This window comes from Centropristis striata, chromosome 5 (genome assembly GCF_030273125.1).
Source record: "Centropristis striata isolate RG_2023a ecotype Rhode Island chromosome 5, C.striata_1.0, whole genome shotgun sequence".
Lineage (NCBI taxonomy): Eukaryota > Metazoa > Chordata > Actinopteri > Perciformes > Serranidae > Centropristis > Centropristis striata.
The window spans coordinates 8,767,236-8,790,834 of NC_081521.1; the positions used below are offsets into that span (position 1 = coordinate 8,767,236).

At 34.4% G+C, this 23,599-nt stretch overlaps 2 protein-coding genes across 2 annotated transcripts in view; one reads left to right on the forward strand and one right to left on the reverse strand.

The window, feature by feature from the left end:
• The window catches only part of plxnb1a (plexin b1a), a 142,913-nt gene extending 126,758 nt beyond the window's left edge, over nt 1-16,155 (reverse strand). Inside the window, exon 1 of the mRNA XM_059333327.1 lies at nt 15,947-16,155. The gene's annotated coding sequence lies outside the window, so the exon portion shown is untranslated. The remainder of the gene's footprint in view (nt 1-15,946) is intronic.
• Nucleotides 16,156-22,330: 6,175 nt separating this feature from the next.
• zgc:171775 (STKc_p38 domain-containing protein) overlaps nt 22,331-23,599 on the forward strand; it is a 28,991-nt gene continuing 27,722 nt past the window's right edge. Inside the window, exon 1 of the mRNA XM_059333328.1 lies at nt 22,331-22,736. Coding sequence (XP_059189311.1) covers nt 22,603-22,736 — 134 coding nt within the window. The 5' untranslated portion in view covers nt 22,331-22,602. The remainder of the gene's footprint in view (nt 22,737-23,599) is intronic.

Consider the following 23,599-nt stretch of genomic DNA (forward strand, 5'->3'; position numbering starts at 1 on the left):
TGGTGCCTCTCACACATTCTAATGCCATTCCATCATATACATTGATCTTAATCATTGCCTATTTCAATTAATAATTACAACGCAAAATAATAATAATGTGACGTTGCAGCACATGAGACTCTGGGGGGCTGCCACAGTCTAGGTCAGAAATAAATAACCCTGATGCCACTACCTCAAGAAGTAGGAATGTTGCCAATTTCATGAGATGCATTTTTTTTACTCATGAAAAAAATATACCGGTATAATCCAGGCGGCAACGTCCATGTCTGAGCATGGAGGGAAACCAGGAAGTGCATTAAGCTGCATTCTACTGAAAATTCCAGTAGGGGGCGCTAAGTTTGGCTGCAAAAAAAAATTTACCCATTCATTCATTCATTCATTTCAGTGCAAAATTTTAAGACTTCTCACTTGATTTATTATCTCAGAATTTTTTTCAGGACAACACTATGGTCTCAATCACTAGAAAAAAATCTTCTTCAAGACAATTTGATGTCAATAGTTCTAATAATGGCACCATTTGGAAGAAAATAGAAGAAAAAGAATCGTATGATTTGGGGCGTGGCTACCTTTGATTGACAGGTCACTAACAAGGCGAGCCATCATCAGGAGAGAAGCAGAGCAATGCGTATCCACGGCAACGTGTCAATAAAGTTATATATAACGTTATATAGATAGAAAAGAGGACGTTTACCGATTTGGTCTCATAACTTTGACCCTTTCACTGTATTTTCACTTAATTTATTTGAACGTTTTCAGTAAAAATGTCTTATTCAGCGTTTGGTTGGACTAACAGACACTCCAAGGAGTCGTTGCTCAGTTTTCTGAGGTAAGTAACGTACATTTTGTTTTTGTTTTTTGCCAAAACTAACATCCCAGTTAATGCTCCAGTTAATGCTAACATGAATTAGCAGCAGCTTCTCTCAGTCAGGTTGAGGTGTAGAGAGGCTGTAGTCAGTGATCAGATCCCTCTCCTCCTCCACAGTCCAGATATGGTCTGCTTCCAAATAGTAAAAAAGATGGCGACGCAAGATGGCGTTGAGTGTAACGCTGAACTTGATGCTTCCAACGGGCCACAAACCAATGGGTGACGTCATGATAACTACGTCCATTATTTATATACAGTCATACAGTATAATCATGAACGATACGATATGGCGAACCCCTAATGTCAACTGGTAAAAATAGAACTAAAGACTACATTTCACTGTAAAATGTCATGGGTCATAAATACGCAATTAATACAAGTGATGTTTAATACAAAGTAAATGGAGACAGCATGGTTTGTAGATAATCAATGGTTTAATCAAGAGTCCCAGACAGATGTGGCCCTGCAGGAAAAGATATCCTTCTCTTGAGTGGCCTAAGGGGATTTAACCCATCCACTGTCTGTCAGGATCTAATCTGACACTCTGAAAATCCTTTTCAGTGCTGATAAACCTGAGGATGAGCCCCTGTACAACGAGCCCCTGCAGACAATAAGAGAAAAGCTGACTTCGCAATAGCCTCTGGTCCGGCTTTCTGTGTGTACAAAACAAGTAAATCCCAAATCCATTAGCTGGATTGACAGCGAAGTAAAGAAGTTGAGTTGGGTTTGTTTGATCAATCAATTCCCAGAATGTTATCTTGACAAGTGCGCAGATGATATTGATCACTCATTGACCACTGGTGATTCTCACTGCTTGTTAGCTGAAATAATTAATTCAAGCCAGATCTTGAGACTTAACAATGAAACAAATCAAACATCAGTGAAGGGTATCACTTCCAGGATTACATTTCAGGGCATTATTGACAGTTGCCTGTACCACCAAAGCTGCAGCTTACAACTGAAACTGCATGGACAAATGCAAGAAAGGGAATGCTCCACCTGTGAGTGAGTCAGATCGCTAGCATAACTCTACTGGGTCAAAAGCCAACTGTCCTGGGGCCTGTGGCTGGCGTCAGGGGCAACAGCTTAAGGGGAAGAGGGTTTATGTTTCTGGCCAAAGGCAACTGGGAAGCAAGGGCTCAAATGTAGACAGACGTAGAACACACAGAATGAGAACACTGCAAAAAAAGGTGTGTTTAAAAACAAGATAAAACACTAAATCTGAGGGAAATGATCTTGCATGGACAGATGATTTCACTTGGCAAGATTTTTTAAATTAAGATTGTTAAATCTAGAAATATGTATGTTGAACACTTAAAATATGAAATTAACTCTTAAAACAAGATACATTATCTAACACTTCTAAATGTAAAGTTTTTTTTATCTTGGCAAGAAACAAATCATTTGCAGTGCACTCTAGGGTTGGCGATATGGCCCTAAAAGATTATCACGATATTAGTATTTTTGCAATAACGATATACTTGACGATATTAAAAAATACTGAAAAATATATAGAAAAAGATTTTTTAGTCTGTATAAATAAATAAAAATGGTACAAAAAAAATAAAAATCAATCATAAATCTAAATGTAGTGTAAATGCTAATCTCAACAGTTGCCAAATACAAAATATTTACTCTTGACTCTTGACTATTAGCAAATAATAAAAAAATAACTACCGAGAAGGTCCGGGGGCCCCGGGAGAAAATTTTGTCTTATAACTCTGTCTCTTAAAACAAGATAAATTAAAGCTGCAAGCAGTGATGAACTGGCCCGAGCAGAGTGACCTGATGATTATTTGGTTCTTACCAAGATAGAAAAAAAAAGCTTTAGATTTAGAAGTGTTATATAATTTATCTTGTTTTAGGAGTTGATTTCTTATTTTAAGCGTTCAACATGCTTATTTCTAGATTTAACAATCTTAATTTAATAAATCTTGCCAAGTGAAATGATCTGTCCATGCAGCAAGACTTGCTACCAAGTTTAATGGAAATTGGGCCAATAGTTTTTCCATTAACCGCCTGACAGACAGACAAACAAACAAAAACAAACTGAAAACCCAACCCCTTTGGCGGAGGTAATGAACGAATGGTTGGTAACTTGTTTAACATTCCCGGTTCACCAATAAATCGGCCCCTGGTCCCCCTCAGTCAATGGACACTCATCACAATTTCTTTCTGCTACCATTTTTAAGGGATTCCCTTGTGGTCAAAGTCTATGACTGGTGCTCGGGCTGGGTGATATGGACCAGAAGTCATATTGCGATATATTTAGGCTGAATATCGATATAAGATATATATCCTGATATTTTCATCACGAAGTGAGAGCAAATGTTCAGTCAAAGTAAATATATGAATATATCAAATATGACATGTCACAAGTAGTTTTATTGAAACCATTTACTTAAGTGGACATCAATACTGTATAACAACAGGAGTGCCTTTAAAAAAAAAAAATCAAAGCTCAATAGAGTGCACATTTAAATTAAAAAAAATATCTTAAATAAAAGCTGCAGCTTGCCTGGAGCAAGGATAAGTGCAAATTTTAACTATATAGATATACACTACCGGTCAAAAGTTTTAGAACACCCCAATTTTTCCAGTTTTTTATTGAAATTCAAGCAGTTCAAGTCAAATGAACAGCTTGAAAGGGTACAAAGGTAAGTGGTGAACTGCCAGAGGTAAATAAAAAAAGGTAAGCTTAACCAGAACTGAAAAATAATGTACATTTCAGAATTATACAAGTAGGCCTTTTTCAGGGAACAAGAAATGGGTTAACAACTTAACTCTATGGAGTCTTGGGCTATTTTGGCCATTTTTGAATTCTTTTCATGTCTTTGTATGTCATTTTGTGTCTTTTGGTGTCTTTTTTTGTCTTTTTGTGTCTTTTTTGGTCATTTTGTGTCTTTCTCAATAAAGAATGTTGCAAATGTGCATTAATTTCAGAGTACGCTGAGACATTAAACTGCATCATTTTCAATTCAATTCTGGAAAAGTTGGTGTGTTCTGTGTATGCGATATGGTCTAATTCCATATCACATTTAAAAATATATTGATATGTCTTTTTATATCGATATATTGGCCAGCCCTAACTGGTGCATGACTAGTTGATATATGAGGAAATAAATAACCACTCCAGTAGTTGAGTGCCCACATGGGTTTCAGTTCCCATTACAGCACGAATCCACTGAACTTTCAGGGTAAAAGCTACACTGCAGCTTTCAATTTAACAAGATCAAGTTTTATTCCAGTTAGTAGTGTTACAATGACTTATTCTGATTACACAAAAGGAACATCTATTCTGATTCTACAGAATGTGGCAGCCATATAGAGAAGGCAGCTGGGGGTGGCAGGGTTTGCCCCGGGGCTGGGCTGCAGGCTCTCCAGGGAGCTGGGGAAGGGGACAGGGGCTGTTGGCATCAACAACTGTCCTGGGGCTGAGAGCTGCTCCAGAACAATAAAACAACCACACCCTCTGGGTTTAATATGGCATGACTTCTTTTGACCTGACAGATTAGATTTCCAAAAAGGATTACATCAGTAAGGGTCAATCTTAACCATACTGCTGTATTAGAAGCTTCATTTTAACATCTAAACAGTGACTAATCTTGCTAATGTAATTATGGTAAATGGTTCCTTTGTCACTTGGGATGTTGCTAATTTGTATTAAATTAAAAGAGTGTTTTAGTCTAAACACTTCAATGTAATTGCATGATTGTATTTGCAATACGCCTTTTCTCAAGTGACGATGGAGGGCATAATGTACTATTACCAACATGGTCTCACAGAAATCCGTGGAATAGCCACGGATTCGCTTAACTCAAAATCCGTGGAATAGCCACGGAATCACTCAAATTTCCGTGAAACTGACACAGATTTCGCTACAATGCAAGTTAATGACATATCCCAACATATCCCAACCTGGTATTTGTTCCTATTGGTTTGTTCCAAGTCACGTGACTTTCAAGGTTCCGGCGGTCGGAACAAAAAACATGGCGGACAGTTCTCTCATTTTTAGTGAAAAAATCAATATTTTGACTTTGTTTCTGAATAAAAATGGATTTTGATCACATTTCTAGCGAGAAATATATGTTTTATTTTCTAAATATTCACTCAGTTAATGTACATAATCACTTTGTATGTTGGAATAGCCACGGGATATGACTGTCATTAACTTGCATTGTAGCGAAATCTGTGTCAGTTTCACGGAAATTTGAGTGATTGCGTGGCTATTCCACGGATTTTGAGTTAAGAAAATCCGTGGCTATTTCACAGATTTCTGTGAGGCCAGGTTGCTCCTTGGACAGGGGTGCTTGCTCCCTGGTCAATGCATGTAAAGGTGACCAATGTAAAGATTTGCAACGAATAGAAGCCAATCTTCAAATGTAGATTTTATGGATAACGATATTCTTTCTCCGAGATGAGACCCACACAAAATAAAATACCAGATCAGATACAGTATTTTTCAGAAACTTTTGCAGGAGATAATAGCATCCCAAAACACCAAGTCAGCGTGAATGCAGTGGTTGCCAGTGGTCTCAGTATAAGCACCAATGTCAGAAACACAAGGGGTAAATCCATTCTAGTGTCAGAAAAATAAGTACAAGAGTATTGCTCCTTTAAGAGTACAAAGACATCTTGACATCTAAAGACTGAGCCCTATTCATATTCATACGCCTTTGGGTAGAGTTTTATTTAGCCTCCCACCCCGTTGTAACATCAAAAACACAACTCGGACCAAGGTTATTACAGTTAACGAAAACTAGAATTAAAAAACATTTTCGTTAACTGAAATAAAAATTAAAAGGAAAGTTTTTTTTTAAAACGACAACTAACTGAAACTGTATGTATGTATATATATAAATAATGCTGCCCTTACTAGGGTTTGTCATATTTAGATATTTTGTAATGTTTGTAATGTAATGAAAAAGGTAGGCCTATTTTATTTCATAGGCTGTTTTTATTAAGATATTCTTTTACTTATATGTGCACTTTATGGAGATTTGATTTTAAAAAAAAAGTACTCCTGTTGTTATACAGGATATATGTATATGTATATTTTTTCAGGATATATGTATATTTTTATATATACACTACTGGTCAAAAGTTTTAGAACACACCAACTTTTCCAGAATTTAATTGAAAATGATGCAGTTTAATGTCTCAGTGTACTCTGAAATCAATGCACATTTGCAACATTTAAAATTCTTTATTGAGCATGATAGTGTTTTGAAAGTAAAAAAAAGATTCAAAATCACATTTGATGTTGGACTAAAAGACTAAAAAAAGACACAAAATTACCAAAAAAAGACACCAAAAGACACAAAATGACTAAAAAAAGACACAAAATTACCTAAAAAAAGACACAAAATTACCTAAAAAAGACACAAAATGACTTACAAAGACATGAAAAGAATTCAAAAATGGACAAAATAGCCCAAGACTCCATAGAGTTAAGTTGTTAACCCACTTCTTGTTCCCTGAAAAAGGCCTACTTGTATAATTCTGAAATGTACATTATTTTTCAGTTTTGGTTAAGCTTACCTTTTTTTATTTACCTCTGGCAGTTCACCACTTACCTTTGTACCCTTTCAAGCTGTTCATTTGACTTGAACTGCTTGAATTTCAATAAAAAACTGGAAAAATTGGGGTGTTCTAAAACTTTTGACTGGTAGTGTATATATATATATATATATATATATATATATTTTATATGTTCACTTAACGGTTTAAATAAAACTACTTGTGACATGTCATATTTGACTTTGACTGAACATTTATATTTGGTATATATCGTATATCGATATTCAGCCTAAATATATCAAGATATGACTTTTGGTCCATATCGCCCAGCCCTACTATGAGGAACTACTTTGTACTCTTACAGTGAATCTAACGACATGCATCTTGTCTCATCATATGCTTTTTGTGCCTACTCATCCTGTACCTCTCTTCTAGATGCTGTGTGGTAATAGGATGAGAGGATGGAAGGGATTTCCATTTAAGTTCAGTGGATAGAAGCTTGCTGCTAATGAAAAGAAGTTTCATTAAGCTGCCAATCTGCCCGTCAGCCAAACTCCCCCGAGGGCTTGTTGAGGCCAGCAGATAGCAGGCATATCTGAACCAGATTGGACCATTTGAAGAGAAATATTTCCACTATGCTTGTTAAAAAAAGACAAAGAAAAATGATAAAGAAGTGGCTTGAATTCACACACTGCAAAAGAGGTGTTTTTAAAATCAGATAAAAACACTAAATCTGAGGGAAATTATCTTGCTGCATGAACAGATAATTCGACTTGACAGGATTTCTTAAATTAAGATTATTAAATATAGAAATATAGTCTAGACGGATTTCAGAATAAAGGCCTCCTATAAGAAGTGAGGAGCATTTATGGGTACAAGTCAGGAACCGGCCTACCTTACAGATCTCAAGGGTGCTGAGTCCAAAAAAAATGGTTCCCAAGCAAAATTTTGAGTTTTTGACCTTCTAATTTGTATATCAAATGGCCAATTGCCCATCTTGCACAGTGATTGGACCATTTCCCCTTAGTTGTTTTGTAAGTAGGCAATCAAGATGAGGAAATTAAGTTTCTGGATCTATAGTCTAGGGTCAGAGCAAGGATATAGTGGAGGCTCAGTGCCTTTTTTATGTATATTTATGTATATATATATATATATATATATATTTATGTATATATATATATATATATATATATATATATATATATATATATGCAAAATACCAACTGGAACATTTAAAAGTGATATTGATTGAATATTTATGTTGGCCTTAAAAAAAACACACAAATAATGCTTCATTTCACCTTAAAAGTTGGTATTTTGCATATATATAAATATACATAAAAAAGACACTGAGCCTCCACTATATCCTTGCTCTGACCCTAGACTATAGATCTAGAAACTTAATTTCCTCATCTTTGATTGCCTACTTACAAAAAAACTTGGGGAAAATGGTCCAACAACTGAGCAAGATGGGCAATTTGGCCGCCAAATTGATATGCAAATGAGAAGGTCAAAAACTCAAAATTTCGCTTGGGAACCATTTTATTTGGATTCAGCACCCTTGAAATAAGTAAAGTAGGCCGGTTCCTGACTTGTACCCATTAATGCTCCTCACTTTCACTTTTTGGACAATTCCGTCTACACTAATACACATGTTGAATGCTTAAAATAAGAAATTAACTCCTACAACAAGATGAATTAAAGCTGCAAGCAGCGATGAACTGGCCCCAGCAGAGTGCACTAGGGCTGTGCCATATCGTATCGTTCACGATTATACCGGTATATTTTTTTTATGGGTAAAAAAAAATGCATATCATGATATTGGCAACATTCCTACTTCTTCACGTAGTGGTGTAAGGATTTCCCATTAATGACCTACACTGTAATAAATTATTCTGTCGTCATTTCATTTTACTTAATATAGTTGATAAAATGTATTAAATATAAATGCGTCCTTGATTTTGATGCAGTTGTTTAAGTAACTTTAATATAAAAATGTTTGAGATAGATTCTACTTATTTTGATCACATTAAATATAATCTTTATGTGTCTGTAATTCTAAATCAAGAGAATTTTGAATGAATCCAACACAATAGAATTAGTCTGTTTTTAAGTGACAGGCACTTCCTGTTAAGTTGTTATTAACTCAAGTTGTAACGTAGTTAGATTTAATTAATAATATAGTGTGCAATGTGTTGCCTCAATTTTATTGAGTAGCTATTGTTTATCTTTTTTTACAGTGTAGACCAGCTATTCTCAACCTTGGGGTCGGGACCCCAATTGGGGTCGCGAGATGATTTCTGGGGGTCGCCAAATCATTTTGGAAGTCAGCTCTGTCTCCACTGTGTTAAAGTGTTCATGTGTTTTAGTTTTTTTGGTCACATAATGTCTTCTTTTGGTCATTTTGTGTCTTTTTTTGATCATTTTGTGGTTAATTTGTGTCTTTTTTAGTCATTTTGTTTCCTTTTTTTGGTCATTTTGTTTCTTTTTTTGGTCATTTTGTTTCTTTTTTGGCTCATTTTGTGTCTTTTTTGGTCATTTTGTGTCTCTTTTTTGGTAATTTTGTTTCTTTTTTGGGTGATCTTAACTGTGCGTGTGAGATTGTGTTCAGTGAGCGGGGGTCATGGACAATCACAAAAAGCTACTATTACTTCCTGTCGCTAAACAATGCCGCTTTCAAAATAAAAGCACAGAATCCACCTCAGAATTTACAAGAAGACTGTCAAAATAAGATGCCTTAAATACATCATAGAAGAACCCTTATTCTCCTTTACAATAATAAATGAAAATAGGCAATGATTAAGATCAGTGTATATGATGGAATAGTGGCATTAGAATGTGTGAGAGGCACCAAATTTGGGCTTTAATGAAAAAAATGTCTCTAGTCCACACAGTCTGGCTGCTCCATGTCCTAGTGGAAACATGTTGACTGTGAAAAATGTAAAAATGTTATGTGAGGTGTTTGCTTATATTTAGCTCTCAAAATGGACGAGATTGATCACATTGTACGATAAAATGTACAAAATTTTCTCCCCCCCGGACCCCGTAGATGGTTATTTTTTTAAGAGTCAAGAGTCAAGAGTAAATATTTTGTATTTGGCAACTGTTGAGATTAGCATGTACACTACATTTAGATTTATGATTGATTTTTATTTTGTTGTACGATTTTCATTTATTTATACAGACTAAAAAATATTTTTCTATATATTTTTCAGTATTTTTTAATATCGTCAAGTATATCGTTATCGCAAAAATACTCTGAAATATCGTGATAATCTTTTAGGGCCATATCGCCAACCCTAGAGTGCACTGCAAATGATTTGTTTTTTACCAAGATAAAAAAAACTTTACATTTAGAAGTGTTAGATAATTCATCTTGTTTTAAGAGTTAATTTCTCATTTTAAGCGTTCAGCATGCTTATTTCAAGATTTAATAACCTTAATTTAAGAAATCTTGTCAAGTGAAATCATCTGTCCATGCAGCAAGATCATTTCCCTCAGATTTACTGTTTTTATCTGGTTTTTAGACACACCTTTTTTGCAAATCAAGATAAATTAAAGCTGCAAGCAGCGATGAACTGGCCCGAGCAGAGTGCACTGCAAATAATTTGTTTCTTAGCAAGATAAAAAAACAACTTTAGATTTAGAAGTGTTGGATAATTTATCTTGTTTTAAGAGTTAATTTCTCATTTTAAGCATTCAACATGCTTATTTCTAGATTTAATAACCTTAATTTAAGAAATCTTGTCAAGTGAAATTATCTGTACGTGCAGCAAGATCATTTCCCTCAGATTTACTGTTTTTATCTTGTTTTTAGACTAAACACCTTTTGTTGCAGTGTACAGAGTCGAGGAAAATATGGGTTCAGAATTCGCACAATGCCGTTCATTTTCCTTATCTTCTCAGGGATGCCTGTGGCTTCAGTGGTGCCCCAGCAAGTGTTCTCTGCACTCCCACACCCTATTACAGCACACACACACACACACACACACACACACACACACACACACACACACACAGAAGAATGCAACATGAGGGACCACCAGCTGTTGCAGTGACCGATATGGGGAACGCCCAAAATACTTCTATCATCAAAATCTGGCATGCACATTCTCTCCAGCTCTTATACACTGACACACCTAAGATCAACATGGATCTTTACACCATGATTCCTTACAACATTACCCTCCAGCCGGGTGCAGGGGTTAAGCTAATAATTACAATGAAATCATACCAGACTCAACCAACGTAGTCATTCATTGACGGGACGAGAGCTCGTCAGAAACTCAGCAGCTCATCATATCCGTCATCCTGACAATGCACCACACAGCTGGCCAGACGCCTGTGCGACAAAAGTGCTAAAAATATGTCCGACATCCTACTACAGTATGTGATACCTGAGAGGAGTACATGAGAAACCCTGTTGAAGAGAGTTCACTGGCGTCTGATTTCAAAAAGCATTAACGCTCCTCTCCCTTTAATGTTCCCACTCATTTCCAGTTCTCACGCTGTTTGAAAAGCAAACTACTTAACCTACAGTGTGCCCGACACTTGACACCTATAAATCATAACAGCCCGTCCTCACTGCATCCGTGGATCCCAGCGGTCTCTGGCTTTTATGATTCATAGACGCGGGGCTGGAAAATAGTCGTTTCAGCTGCAGAGCATCGCTTTTCAATGACCAGCTGCAGCTGAAGTGGCCTTCGACCCATTCACCCTGTGTGTGTGTGTGTGTGTGTGTGTGTGTGTGTGTCTGAGTGGTTTGAGGTCCGGATAGTAACCTAACCACTTCCTGCATGCCACCTAATGAGAATAATCAGCCCACAGTTTGATTTCAAAAGCGCTGCATGCAGAAATGGCAACAGTCCCGATATATTGTTGAGGATTTTGAGGCAGACAGTCAGTGGTTGGATGGAACTCTGAAACTCAGTGATGTTGCAAAAGGTTATAGGGTTGTCAAAAGTATTGATACTCAAAAAAGTATCGATACTAAAACGTTGTATCCGGATACGATACTCATTTTCAAAAGTATCGAGTATCTGAAGCTTGTTATCTAGAGATGGTCCCATCAGGTTTTTTGGGACCGATACCGATCACCTAAAGCAGGGGTGGGCAATTGATTTTCCCAAGGGGAAGCTCAATGTGAATTTAATAGCTTTATGAAATACAGTAAATTATCTTTTGAGCTGCTACTGATAAGAATACATGTTATGATAAGACTGTTAATGTGGAGTAAATCAAATAAAGCAGTAAAAAATAGTAAATACTCCAATCACTATATCACTTTAACATTTATTTTAAACACAACTGTAAATGACCTTTAGCAAGGTTCCTATAGGTGTTTTTGTATTATATAGCTTGTTTTTCATGTTTGTAAATTTTCTAGGTGTTTTACAATGTTGTAATGCTTTTATTTTGAAAAGGTGCCGTCCAGCGTTAAACGGATGCTTTAATTTTGAAAGGTAGTGACAGGAAATAACAGGTGGACCAGTTAAAGAAAAACGAACGGAAAATAATAACGAGTGAGTCGGCCATAATTCATATAAAGTTGATATAAAGTATCAAAAAGGCTTCTTTTGTATTAACTTTTTTTCTAAAAGCAATACGTGTTTTTGACAAGGTACCAAGGTAACTTAGTGTATTTTGTGGAACGTGTTTTTGTTTGCAGGTGGGTATACATGAAGGCAGATATTTGTAAACCGCCTTCAAAATAAAAGCACTGCAGTTGTATTGATTTCTAATTTCTGGGTAACCTCAGGTGGGCCGGACAATGATTAAAGGCTTAAAACTCTTTATATAACAATTTTCTGAATCATTAATCGAGTAAATTAATGGGAAGTTCACATGTGGAACCAGAGCGGATCATAAACAGGGCAGTCACTGCAGAGTGCTTTTAAGGACTGCTCCATTTAATGAGTTGACTAAAAAGTATTGTAGTGGTTGATGCAGTCAGTTGTATTTTGAGTGACAAATTGGACAGAAGTCTGTAAACAATTGAACTTTTTTTACACTCCATAGATAATGCCATAATGCCATATCCATGCACACTTTCAGTCACCCCCCACAGTCAAGTGTGGGTAATGTGATCTCTGGCTTGTGGAACAGACCCTCAGCAAGCAGATGGCCGGCTATTCAAAAATGTCTGGATGCTGGGACCCCGAGCACAAGCAGAGAAAAGAGCAGATTCTGGTTCAAGGCTTGGCTCTACAACCACCAGAATGTGTACAAAGGATGTACAGAATATGGGCTTCCATAGCATTTTAACTTCACAATAAGAAAATCTCTGGAGAGGGTCTGATTTTGATACATTTCAAAGCTGTTTTTATTTTCAAAGATGAAATCCAGCAGCTGTTAGGAGAAGGGGACCACATGCCAAACTAACTAAAGTCAGTTTTCCTATTTTAGCCAGTTCAACAAAATCATTAAACACACCCCACACTTGGAACTCTGGTGCATATGTTATATGAGTGTGAGAAAACTAAAGACATGTGTAATGCAATAATTTTGTTTGTGAATATGGTGCTGGGCACACACTTGGTCAAAAACCCTGCATTATGTCTGTTGGGATTACTTCCAGATAACATTCAAATGTCAAAACACCATAAACCTTTGTGTCGTTTAGCCATGACAACAGGGTGCAGGATAACTTTACGCCACTGGAAATCTCCCACTCAGTCCACTTTTAAGGAGTGGATACAGGTTTTAAGTTCAATGGCCAGCTACGAGTGGGTCACCTATAGAGTGGCTGGGAGGGAAGACTTATTCAATGAGGTGTGGGGCCCATTCCTAGCTCAATTGCTGGACATGTAAGGTTGTTACCATCTACCTATATTTTATTAGATTCAGGTACAGGATTGGTATAGTATGTAGACTTCCTGGGGTGTTTTGTTTTGTCTTGTTTTGTTCTGTGGATCTATGTTTTGTGTTGTAGATCTGGCTTGTTTTTACATTGTTGCTGGACTGCATTTCTTTTTTTTTGGTTGTTTGTTTAAAAAAATAATAATAAAAAAAGACTGGGCAGATACTGATAAATGCTCAAAAGATGTTTTTCTTATCCATGTAACTGTAACAAGGTAACATGCATTTGTTTGTATTTGTCTGGCATAAACATCAATAAAATAAAAAAAATAAAAAATAAAAAAACACACCCCACACTGAAGAGCTTTGTGACTTCAGCTCATCAGATTCAACCCACGGACTGAGGAGGATCCTCTAAAAACCAAGCAACCTCGTCTCTGAGCAGCTGAGATCACAGCACAGAACTAGGGTTGTCAAAAGCATCGATACTCAAAAAAGTATCGATACTAAAATGTCGTATCCGGATACGACACTCATTTTCAAAAGTATCGATACCCACAGTATACACAGTGTCAGTATATATATAAGCATTAAGAGTTAATGAGTTTACATAAATGTTGGTGACTGAAAAGTGTTATTTCCTCTCTTGAAGTCCCAGAATGAAGCAGAGAAAAGTCGACCTGCAACCAAACCGCAACACACACAGCCCAAAATATTGTTCTAATTGTTATTGTTTATTGTATTTATTTATTTTTTGCACTACCTCAGACCTGAAGTTTGTTATCATAGTTGCAGTTTCTTTTTGCACAACTGTTTTTATTATAAATATTTAACCTGTGGTTCTGTTCATTTTTACATGTTGCATTTTTCTTGTTAATAAAAATATTTCTGTTAAATTTTGGGGTCTTTGTTTTTATCCTGGTGGTATCAAAAATGGTATCGAGTATCGGATATTTTCCTGAGTATCGGTATCGGGTTGAAAATTTTAGTATCGACCCCAAAATTGAACAGAAATATTTTTATTTACAAGAAAAATGCAACATGTAAAAATGAACAGAAGCACAGGTTAAATATTTATAATAAAAAACAGTTGTGCAAAAAGAAACTGCAACTATGATAAGCTTCAGGTCTGAGGTAGTGCAAAAAATAAATAAATACAATAAACAACAACAATTAGAACAATATTTTAAGGTTGTATGCTGTGGAGGGGGGGGGGGGGGGGGGGGGGGGGGGGGGGGGGGTCGATACTTTTGAAAATGACTATCGTATCCGGGTACAACGTTTTAGTATCGATACTTTTTGGAGTATCGATACTTTTGACAACCCTACTATAGATTCCTTAGATCTCCTAGTTTAATATATTCCAGTATATCCCTGAAGTGAGCCAGCTACAGCCCCCGCAACAAAACAAAAACAGCAAAATATAAATCGGTATAATATTGCCACATAAAATATTGCAATACTATGGTATCGATGTTTTCCCCCACCTCTAGCAAAGTCTATGTGTGAGGCTAAAACAGCCATGATGCTTTGCCTTGAAATGTAGAAAAATCATCATCATCACCCATCAGTGAAAATACTCACACATCTAAAAGCCACTGAACTCTTGTCAAGTTCACTGAACATTGTCAAAGCATCAGTTCTGTTTTCTACATGAAGCCATAAACAGGCAGCTGTGTGTCCAGCAGAATGCAGCAGGTGAACAAGGCATCTGACATTTGGCTCACACAGCTCTCACACATTCCTACATCAGCTGACAAAAGAGTGTATGCAGGGTGTGTGTGTGTGTGTGTGTGTGTGTGTGTGTGTGTGGCCTGAAGCCCAGTGCTCACATCATCCAAAGCTACTGTACATCTATTGTAGTAAACAGTCTAGTTTGAGTGTGTTTTGGTCGTAAAAACAAAACAAGTGGTTTCATTTTTTCCACAACTCACCTAAAAGTATGGGCTTGACACAATTCAAGTATATATATGTAAAACTTACTGCAACTTACGATTATTTTCATTATCGATTAATATGTCGATTATTTAAACGATTAATCGATCAATTGTTTGCTCAATAAAATGTTGAAAAATATCAATCAGTATTTCCCAAACCACAAGATGACGTCCTCAAATCTCTTGTTTTGTCCACAAACCAACAAGATATTCAGATTATTGTAATAAAGGAACAAAGAAACTAGAAATATTCACATTAAAAAAGCTGAAATCAGAGAATTTGGACTTATTGTCTTTAAAAAAAACTGCGCAAACCAACTAGGCTATTCGATTATCAAAATAGTTGACGATTCAATTAATTGTTCAATTAATCGATTAACTGTTGCAACTCTAAATAAATAAATATATATTCATCTTTATTTGTCCACGTGGCCTTGATGTGTGGTATTTAAGAAAAATAAATGGCCGAATGGCAGAAAAAATAATTTGAAAATGAACTGAGAAGACTAACAATGGCATAGCCAGTGTTGGAAAAGTTCAAATTGAAAATCGAATCGAATCGTTCTCTCAGAATCGAAAGCGTGATTGAATAAAAGTAGAACTTGCCCTCCATGTTAGACCAATTAAATACTTTATAATATGAAGTGCAGTGGGACTGGTGGACACTATGATACCAGCACTATGAGACTATGAGTCAGGGTTTAGTTCATTAAACAACTGATGCTTTGAAGGAAAGTGTTTAATTTGCCCATGAACGCCTTCAGCGAAGCACAAATCCACAAAAGTTTTATCTTTTCCATTTTCAGAGGTGATGCCTTGAACTTACCTGTGAAGTCAGTGCGGTAGTGAATCAGCCGTCCATAGTGAGTGAAGAGTGAAACAGCCTCGCATCCACGAACCAACAAGCACAAAGTATGTGATGAGGTCCCGCTAATTACTGCACGATACTGCTGCTGCTTCCCTAAAAATCACATCCGGCGCAGTTCTGATAAAAAGTAACCGTTCTAAAAGTAGAACCAAACTCCAGAGAGAGTCCAGAGAGAGAGTGTTCCCGTCAGAACCCCGGAGGCATCTGTGGACATCTGAGGCTCCAACAACAGGCGGAGAGAGCAGCGGAGCCTCAGGCAAGCTACACGGAGTGACACGGGGCGGGACAGGAAGCGGGATGGGCCCGCCTTCAAAATAAATCCACAAAAACCTGTCGCATATGAAAGGTAAGGTAAGGCAAGGCAAGGCAAGTTTATTTGTATAGCACAATTCAACACAAGGTAATTCAAAGTGCTTTACATACACATTAAAAACAGCAAGACACAATTGAAAACAGTAAAAACAGTCAATTAAAACAGGGAAATAGAAATGAAAATATAAATAAGATAAAATAAGATACAGCAGGATAAGAAAAGAGATAAAATAATAAAAAGCACAAGTCAAACATTGCATAGTTAAAAGTAGGGGCAGTAGAGTAGAGCAGATAAGTGTTAAAGTTAAGAGTAAAAATAATGTTGCAATAAAATTCTTATTGATACATCAATAGGAGTTTTATTGAAACATCATTCTGTTAATTGTCAATTGTCATTTAATTGTATATCAGTACGAGTTTTATTGCAACATTATTATTTTTTTATAAAATGAATATTGTTTCAATAAAACTCTTATTGTATAAAATACAATTAATTGTATATCAATACGAGTTTTATTGCAACATTTTTTTTTATAAAATGAATATTGTTTCAATAAAACTCTTATTGTATAAAATACAATTAATTGTAAATCAATACGAGTTTTATTGCAACATTTTTTTGTTTTTTTAAATAAAATGAATATTGTTTCAATAAAACTCTTATTTTATAAAATACAATTAATTGTATATCAATACGAGTTTTATTGCAACATTATTTTTTTTAAATAAAATGAATATTGTTTCAATAAAACTCTTATTGTAAAAAATATGATTAATTGGATATCAATAAGAGTTTTATTTATTATTATTTATTTATTTCAATAAAACTCTTATTGATATACAATTAATTGGATATCAATAAGAGTTTTATTGAAACATTATTCTGTTGGTTAATTGTCAATTGTCATTTAATTGGATATCAATACGAGTTTTATTGCAACATTATTTTTTTTAAATAAAATGAATATTGTTTCAATAAAACTATTATTGTATAAAATACAATTAATTGGATATCAATACGAGTTTTATTGCAACATTATTATAATTATTTAAATAAAATGAATATTGTTTCAATAAAACTCTTATTGTATAAAATACAATTAATTGGATATCAATACGAGTTTTATTGAAACATTATTCTGTTAGTTAATTGTCAATTGTCATTTAATTGTATATCAATAAGAGTTTAATTGCAACATTTTTTAAATAACATTATTCTGTTAGTTAATTGTCAATTGTAGTTTTATTGTCTATCAATAAGAGTATTATTGAAATATAATTTTTTTAAATAAAATCAATATTGTTTCAATAAAACTCTTTTTGATATACAATTAATTGGATATCAATAAGAGTTTTATTGAAACATTATTCCGTTAATTAATTGTCAATTGTAATTTAATTGTATATCAATAAGAGTGTTATTGAAACATTATTCTGTCCTGAAGTATAATTATGACACTATATATATATATATATATATATAGCCTATACTTTTTTTAACTATTTATGTTTATGCAACTTATACTTTATACTTCTACTTCAATACATATAAGAAGTAAAATACATCATATCAAGAAGGTTTGCACCATAGCAACAGCAAAAAGAGTATTTTCAGTGTCAATACTTAAATCTGATATTTAAGCTTTTTTCACTATTTAACTGTTCTTTTCTTAATTTGACTTTTAAAATCTTAAGTGCATTGTAAAATGTGTTGTTGGCATTGTATTGCAGTGTGTTACTGCTACTGAACTGAAGTTACTTTTACTGAAACTAGATGTCAGACTTTCAAACAAACTGTAAAAAATCTAATTTGTGTTTCGAGTAAAGTTGTTGTTTTTATTGGTGTTGTCTTTAGATCTTTAATTATTTATGATCTAAAGAAGATTTCCACAGGGCATAAAAATAGGTTTTCCATAAAACTGACAAAAAATAGTGTTCTGCCAGAATTTGCTGTTCAACCATGTCCCTCTTTCTCTGTCTTTGATTATCATCACTGTACACCAACATTTAACCCTCTATAGTACGCATTATGATGCCAGTTAGGTAAAAAAATGTTTGAAGTGTCTTTTTGTCTTAAAATAAGCTAAATAAACATAATCTGAAGACATTTTAGAATTCTTTTTTTTTTTTTTTTTAAGTTTTTGGGGTTTGTTTCCTATAGGCAACATTGTACCAAAATGGTGCACAAGTGAAAAAGAGAGTTTTTAAAATTAAATAAATTAATAAATTAAAAAACTTTATAAAAGGGAACTTTTTTAACCGGTTTCTTGTCTGAATGTTGTTGAATGTACCAATTGAACCAACGACCCATTGAAATGATTGTCTTGATCAGTCTAAGTTTATGAAACTATCAAAAATGAAGATTTACTCAGTAGGAATATTTTTTGTCCAGATGGAAAAGTGCCAGGAAATTATGTTTTGAGTGATTTTTGGTGGCGCAAAATGGCAAAGCTGTTTCCTTTGGAAAATAGTGTTTCAATATGGCCTCCTTGAGGTCATGTGACAAATTGAAGCATTGATAGTGGTTCCCTATACTCTTCGCTCTTTTTTAAAATATTGCGTCACTCAAAAACATGCATTGTAGAAATCTGACAAGCCAAAAAAGGGTATGTTGCCTGAGGGCAATACCATACCATTGAGGGTTAAACTTAAAACGTGCTCTAGCATAGGACTTTTATTTTGAAACTGCTCCACGGAAATGTAGCTCTGCCTCTGCTGGCTTGACTGTGGGCTGCAGCTTAACAGTGAGCTTCAGTTTGCCAGTAGCACTCTGGACTTATTGTGGAAGCATGATCATAATTTTACTTATTGAAATATAAAACTTGGTTCAGTTTTGGTTCAGCTGTACAACACATGATAAACAATCTGTAAAGAATGTTTCACATATAAGGGTGATTCTTATGAACATGGTACAGATCATAGCAAAAATCCAAGAGCATTGAAAATACACATTTTCTTTGACCCTTTATAACATATACAATCTAAAGTCACTGTTTAATATGAATTTATAATCTATTAAAAAAAAAAAAATAGAGACACTGTGAGCAAAATTCATTCCCGTAACACATTTTTAAACTAAATAAAAACAACGAAAGGTTTTTTTTTTCTTTGGCAAGCACTTAAATATGCTCAAGGGTAGCTGGTATCACCAAAATGTATTTTATTAAAATATACACATATTTTAATGCAAACCATTCTATCATTACCGTAACATTTAACCATTTTTTCTCATTAATTTTCATTCAGATTTTGTTCTTTATACATTGTTAAAAAACATTATATTTGATTATGTTCTGTTAAATTATACATTTTAAAACAAATGTATATATATATATATATATATATATATATATATATATATATATATATATATATATATATATATATATATATATATATATAAAACACAAAACAATTAATTGTGCCTCATTATGGATATACTGTTCATTCATATAAAAGTGAAATATATTTAGTTTAATAAAGTATCACACCACAGTAACAACTGACTGCCCTCTGCTGGTCTCCACACGTCATGAGTGAAAGTGTCCTTTACTGTTTTTTAAGGGTAAAAAAAATATGCTTATAATCATACACAATTATCAGAGAGAAATCATAAAAAACACATTATTAATTAACATCATGGGCAATAGCATTTTCAACACCACCGACTATATTATGGTCATTATCATGTGCAATATAACTGTATTTATTCCATCCTGCCATGTCATCTGCACTCTACACACTTTACTGCTTGGACACTTTATTTGTTTAATATATTTATATTATATATTGTATATTTGTTGATTGTTTTTCTTATATTATCCTATATTGTGATTGGTTTTTTGTTTTTGTAACTTGTAACCAGAATGTCTTTCAGGACTAATAAAGTTCTATCTTATCTTATCTTATCTTATCTTATCTTATCTTATCTTATTTACTTTTAGATCTATCTCTATTATACAGTCAATTACACACACACACACACACATATATATATATATATATATATATATATATAAAACCTTTTTTATGTTCTGTAGAAATCTTCTTTAGATCATCAATAAATATTGATCTAAAAAATCTAAAAAATCTAAAAACAACACCAATAAAAACGACAACTTTACTGCAATACAATGCCAACAACACATTATACAATGCACTTAACATGTTTTAAGGTAAAATTAAAAAAAAAGAAAAAAATAGTAAAAATAGTGGGGAAAAAAGCTTAAATATCAAATATAGGTATTGACACTGAAAATACTATTTTTGCTGTTGCTATGGTGCAAACCTTCTTGATATGATGTATTTTACTTCTAATATGTATCGAAGTACAAGTATGAAGTATAAGTTGCATTAACATAAATAGTTTAAAAAGTATAGGCTATATAAAAATATATATTTAAGAGTGTCAAAATTATACTTCAGGACAGAAAAATGTTTCAATAAAACTCTTATTGATATACAATATATATATAGTATAAATGAATGATGAAACAGCCTACTGAGTCAAAATGAACCTACACTGGCGGCTTCTTCACAGGGGCCTCCAGGGGCCACTGCCCCTGTGAAGAAGCCTTTGGCCCTTGCTGTGGCCCCTGTGTCAAATTAATAATAAAATGATCAATTTATAACGATGAACAATGGAACAATTCTTACCTATTTTTTGTTCAAACAATATCTCATTGTACACAAAAGGAACCCAGAATGTGTTCTTTTCATTTCATTTAAATTGAATAACAGAATTATAATAATTCATTGTAAATATTGCTTTCCTTATCTTGTTATCTTTTTTTCTGATGCTTGCTTTGGCAATATATACATTGTTACGTCATGCCAATAAAGCCAATTGAATTGAATTGAATTGAATTAAAAGCAATTATTATTAATAATTTGGCACAAAAATGAGAAATGTCATTGTCGTACAAAAATAACTGTCAATAAGTCTCATTGTTTCAATCAATGTAGTTCTTCCAAATATGAGACTTTTAGCTAAAATAAAGGTTTTGAATGCTTAAATATCATTTTTACGAATACGAATATGAATACTTTATTTTTGGATAGGGACAGTGCACATTAATGAACATTGACAAACATCTTTGTAAATATGCCGGATTATGGCAAGGCTGCTAGTTTGCATCCGTAGTCCCTAAAAAATTAAAAATAAATACAAATATAAAAGACAGCAAGTACATAGGTAAGATAGAAATAGAGGAGACAACACACACAACACAACACACAGCAGACCCAGACAGGATATAACTAAGCAAAAAAGTGATGTTCAAGTCGTCTCAAGTCCAGTTAGTGGTCACACCGTTGATGTGATTTGAGCCATTGTTTCAGATTTCCTTTAAAAGAATAGTAAGTGGGACATTCCCAGTGGCTTTTCTAGACCAGTTTTACTGTGGGGGCCAAGGAGGGGCCAGTGTTTAATCAGAGGGGCACATTAAAAAACGGCAAAGATGATATTTGAGCATTCAAAACCTTTGTTTTAGCTGATTGAAAAATCTCATTTAAGTATATTTGGAAGACACAAATACAATGATTGAAACAATGAAACAGACTCACCAACAATAACAGTTATTTTTTGTACGAAAATGACATTTCTCATTTTTGTGCTTTTATTTTGAAAGTGCAGTACAGTGAGAATTATCTTTATATATATATATATATATATATATATATATATATATATATATATATATATATATATATATATATACACACACACACACACACACACACACACAAGCTTTTATTGCACAATTTAACTATTATACAATGTACACATTCTGGATTCCTTTTGTCTACAATGAGATATTGTTTAAACAAAAAATAGGTAAGAATTGTTCCGACGTTCATTGTTATAAATTGATTATTGTTTTATTATTAATTTGACACAGGGGCCACAGCAGGGGCCAAGGGCTTCTTCACAGGGGCAATGGCCCCTGGAGGCCCCTGGTTAGAACCACCACTGGACATTCCCTTATTGTGGAGGGAAGACTGTTCCAAATGTCCCCCACCCCCGACAACAGATAACACATTCCTCCCAAACGTAGTGCCCCTCTGATTTAACACTGGCTTCCTTGCCCCCCACAGTAAAATTGGCCTAGAACCGCCACTGCTGCTAACAGCAGGTGGTGCCAGCTCGCCCGTGACGGAGATCAGGCTGTGGAGGACCGAGGGCGTCTCCGTTCACTGCTCATTAACTTTACCGTAAGGTCTCACCTGTCAGGTAACAACTCCAAAGCTGTGCAAACTTTTATGACTTAAGTCCCGGCTGGGAATTGTAAGGACACAGATCCATGGAGTCACCAGTGAAGGACTGCCCTGTTACAGCGGGCTTCCACCGGCTGGAGGTCCAGAAAACGACGTGGGAGATCCCGGAGAGGTACACGTCGCTGCGGTCGATCGGCTCCGGAGCCTACGGGACAGTGTGGTGAGTTTACCCGGGGACGGGGCGCACCACGTCGGCTATACTGACCAAGAATTTGCCGCCGAGTTTGTGTCAGTTACCGTATTGTGTACAAAAATGTGAAACTTATGTAGAGTTTTCAGTCTATTAATCCTTTAATCCAGTGGAGTCTGGGGCTATTCTGTTGGTTTTTGACTCTCAAAAACACAAAAAAAAATACAAAGACACACCTAAAACTGGCATAAACTGTAAAAACCACTTAAAAGTGTTCACTCTTCCATGTTGGTATCACTGTTTTCAGTACAACCTAACCTATATGACCTGATTATTATTTTTTCATTTTGACTTACTGGATCAACATTTTGAACACAAAAACACGGGAAAAAAAATACAAAAAACACACAAAAACCCTATAAAAAACACAATAAAATTACAAAAAAACTTACAAAAAAGACAAAAAACATCACATAAAGAACACACATAAAAATGATCAAAAAATGGCAAACAAACACACAAAAATTACAAAAAACACACATGAAAACACAAAAACACACAAAAAACACACTTTTTTTTAATTTTTTTTTTACAAAAAACATTAAACACAAAAGATTGCATTAAAAATGCATTGAAATGCTGAATGCACACTGCAAAATTCAAAAAAATCTCTGCAAAAACTCATAACTCATGTTAGATTTACTCAAGTACTGTACTTAAGTATCATTTTGATGTACTTGTACTTTACCGGAGTATTTCCATTTTAGGTAGGTAACTTTATACTTCTACTTAACTATATTTTGAGGTAGATATTGTACTTTTTACTCCACTACATTTAGTTACTTTTCAGGTCTAGTTTTAACATAAAAGCATGATACATTTAAAATGATTAG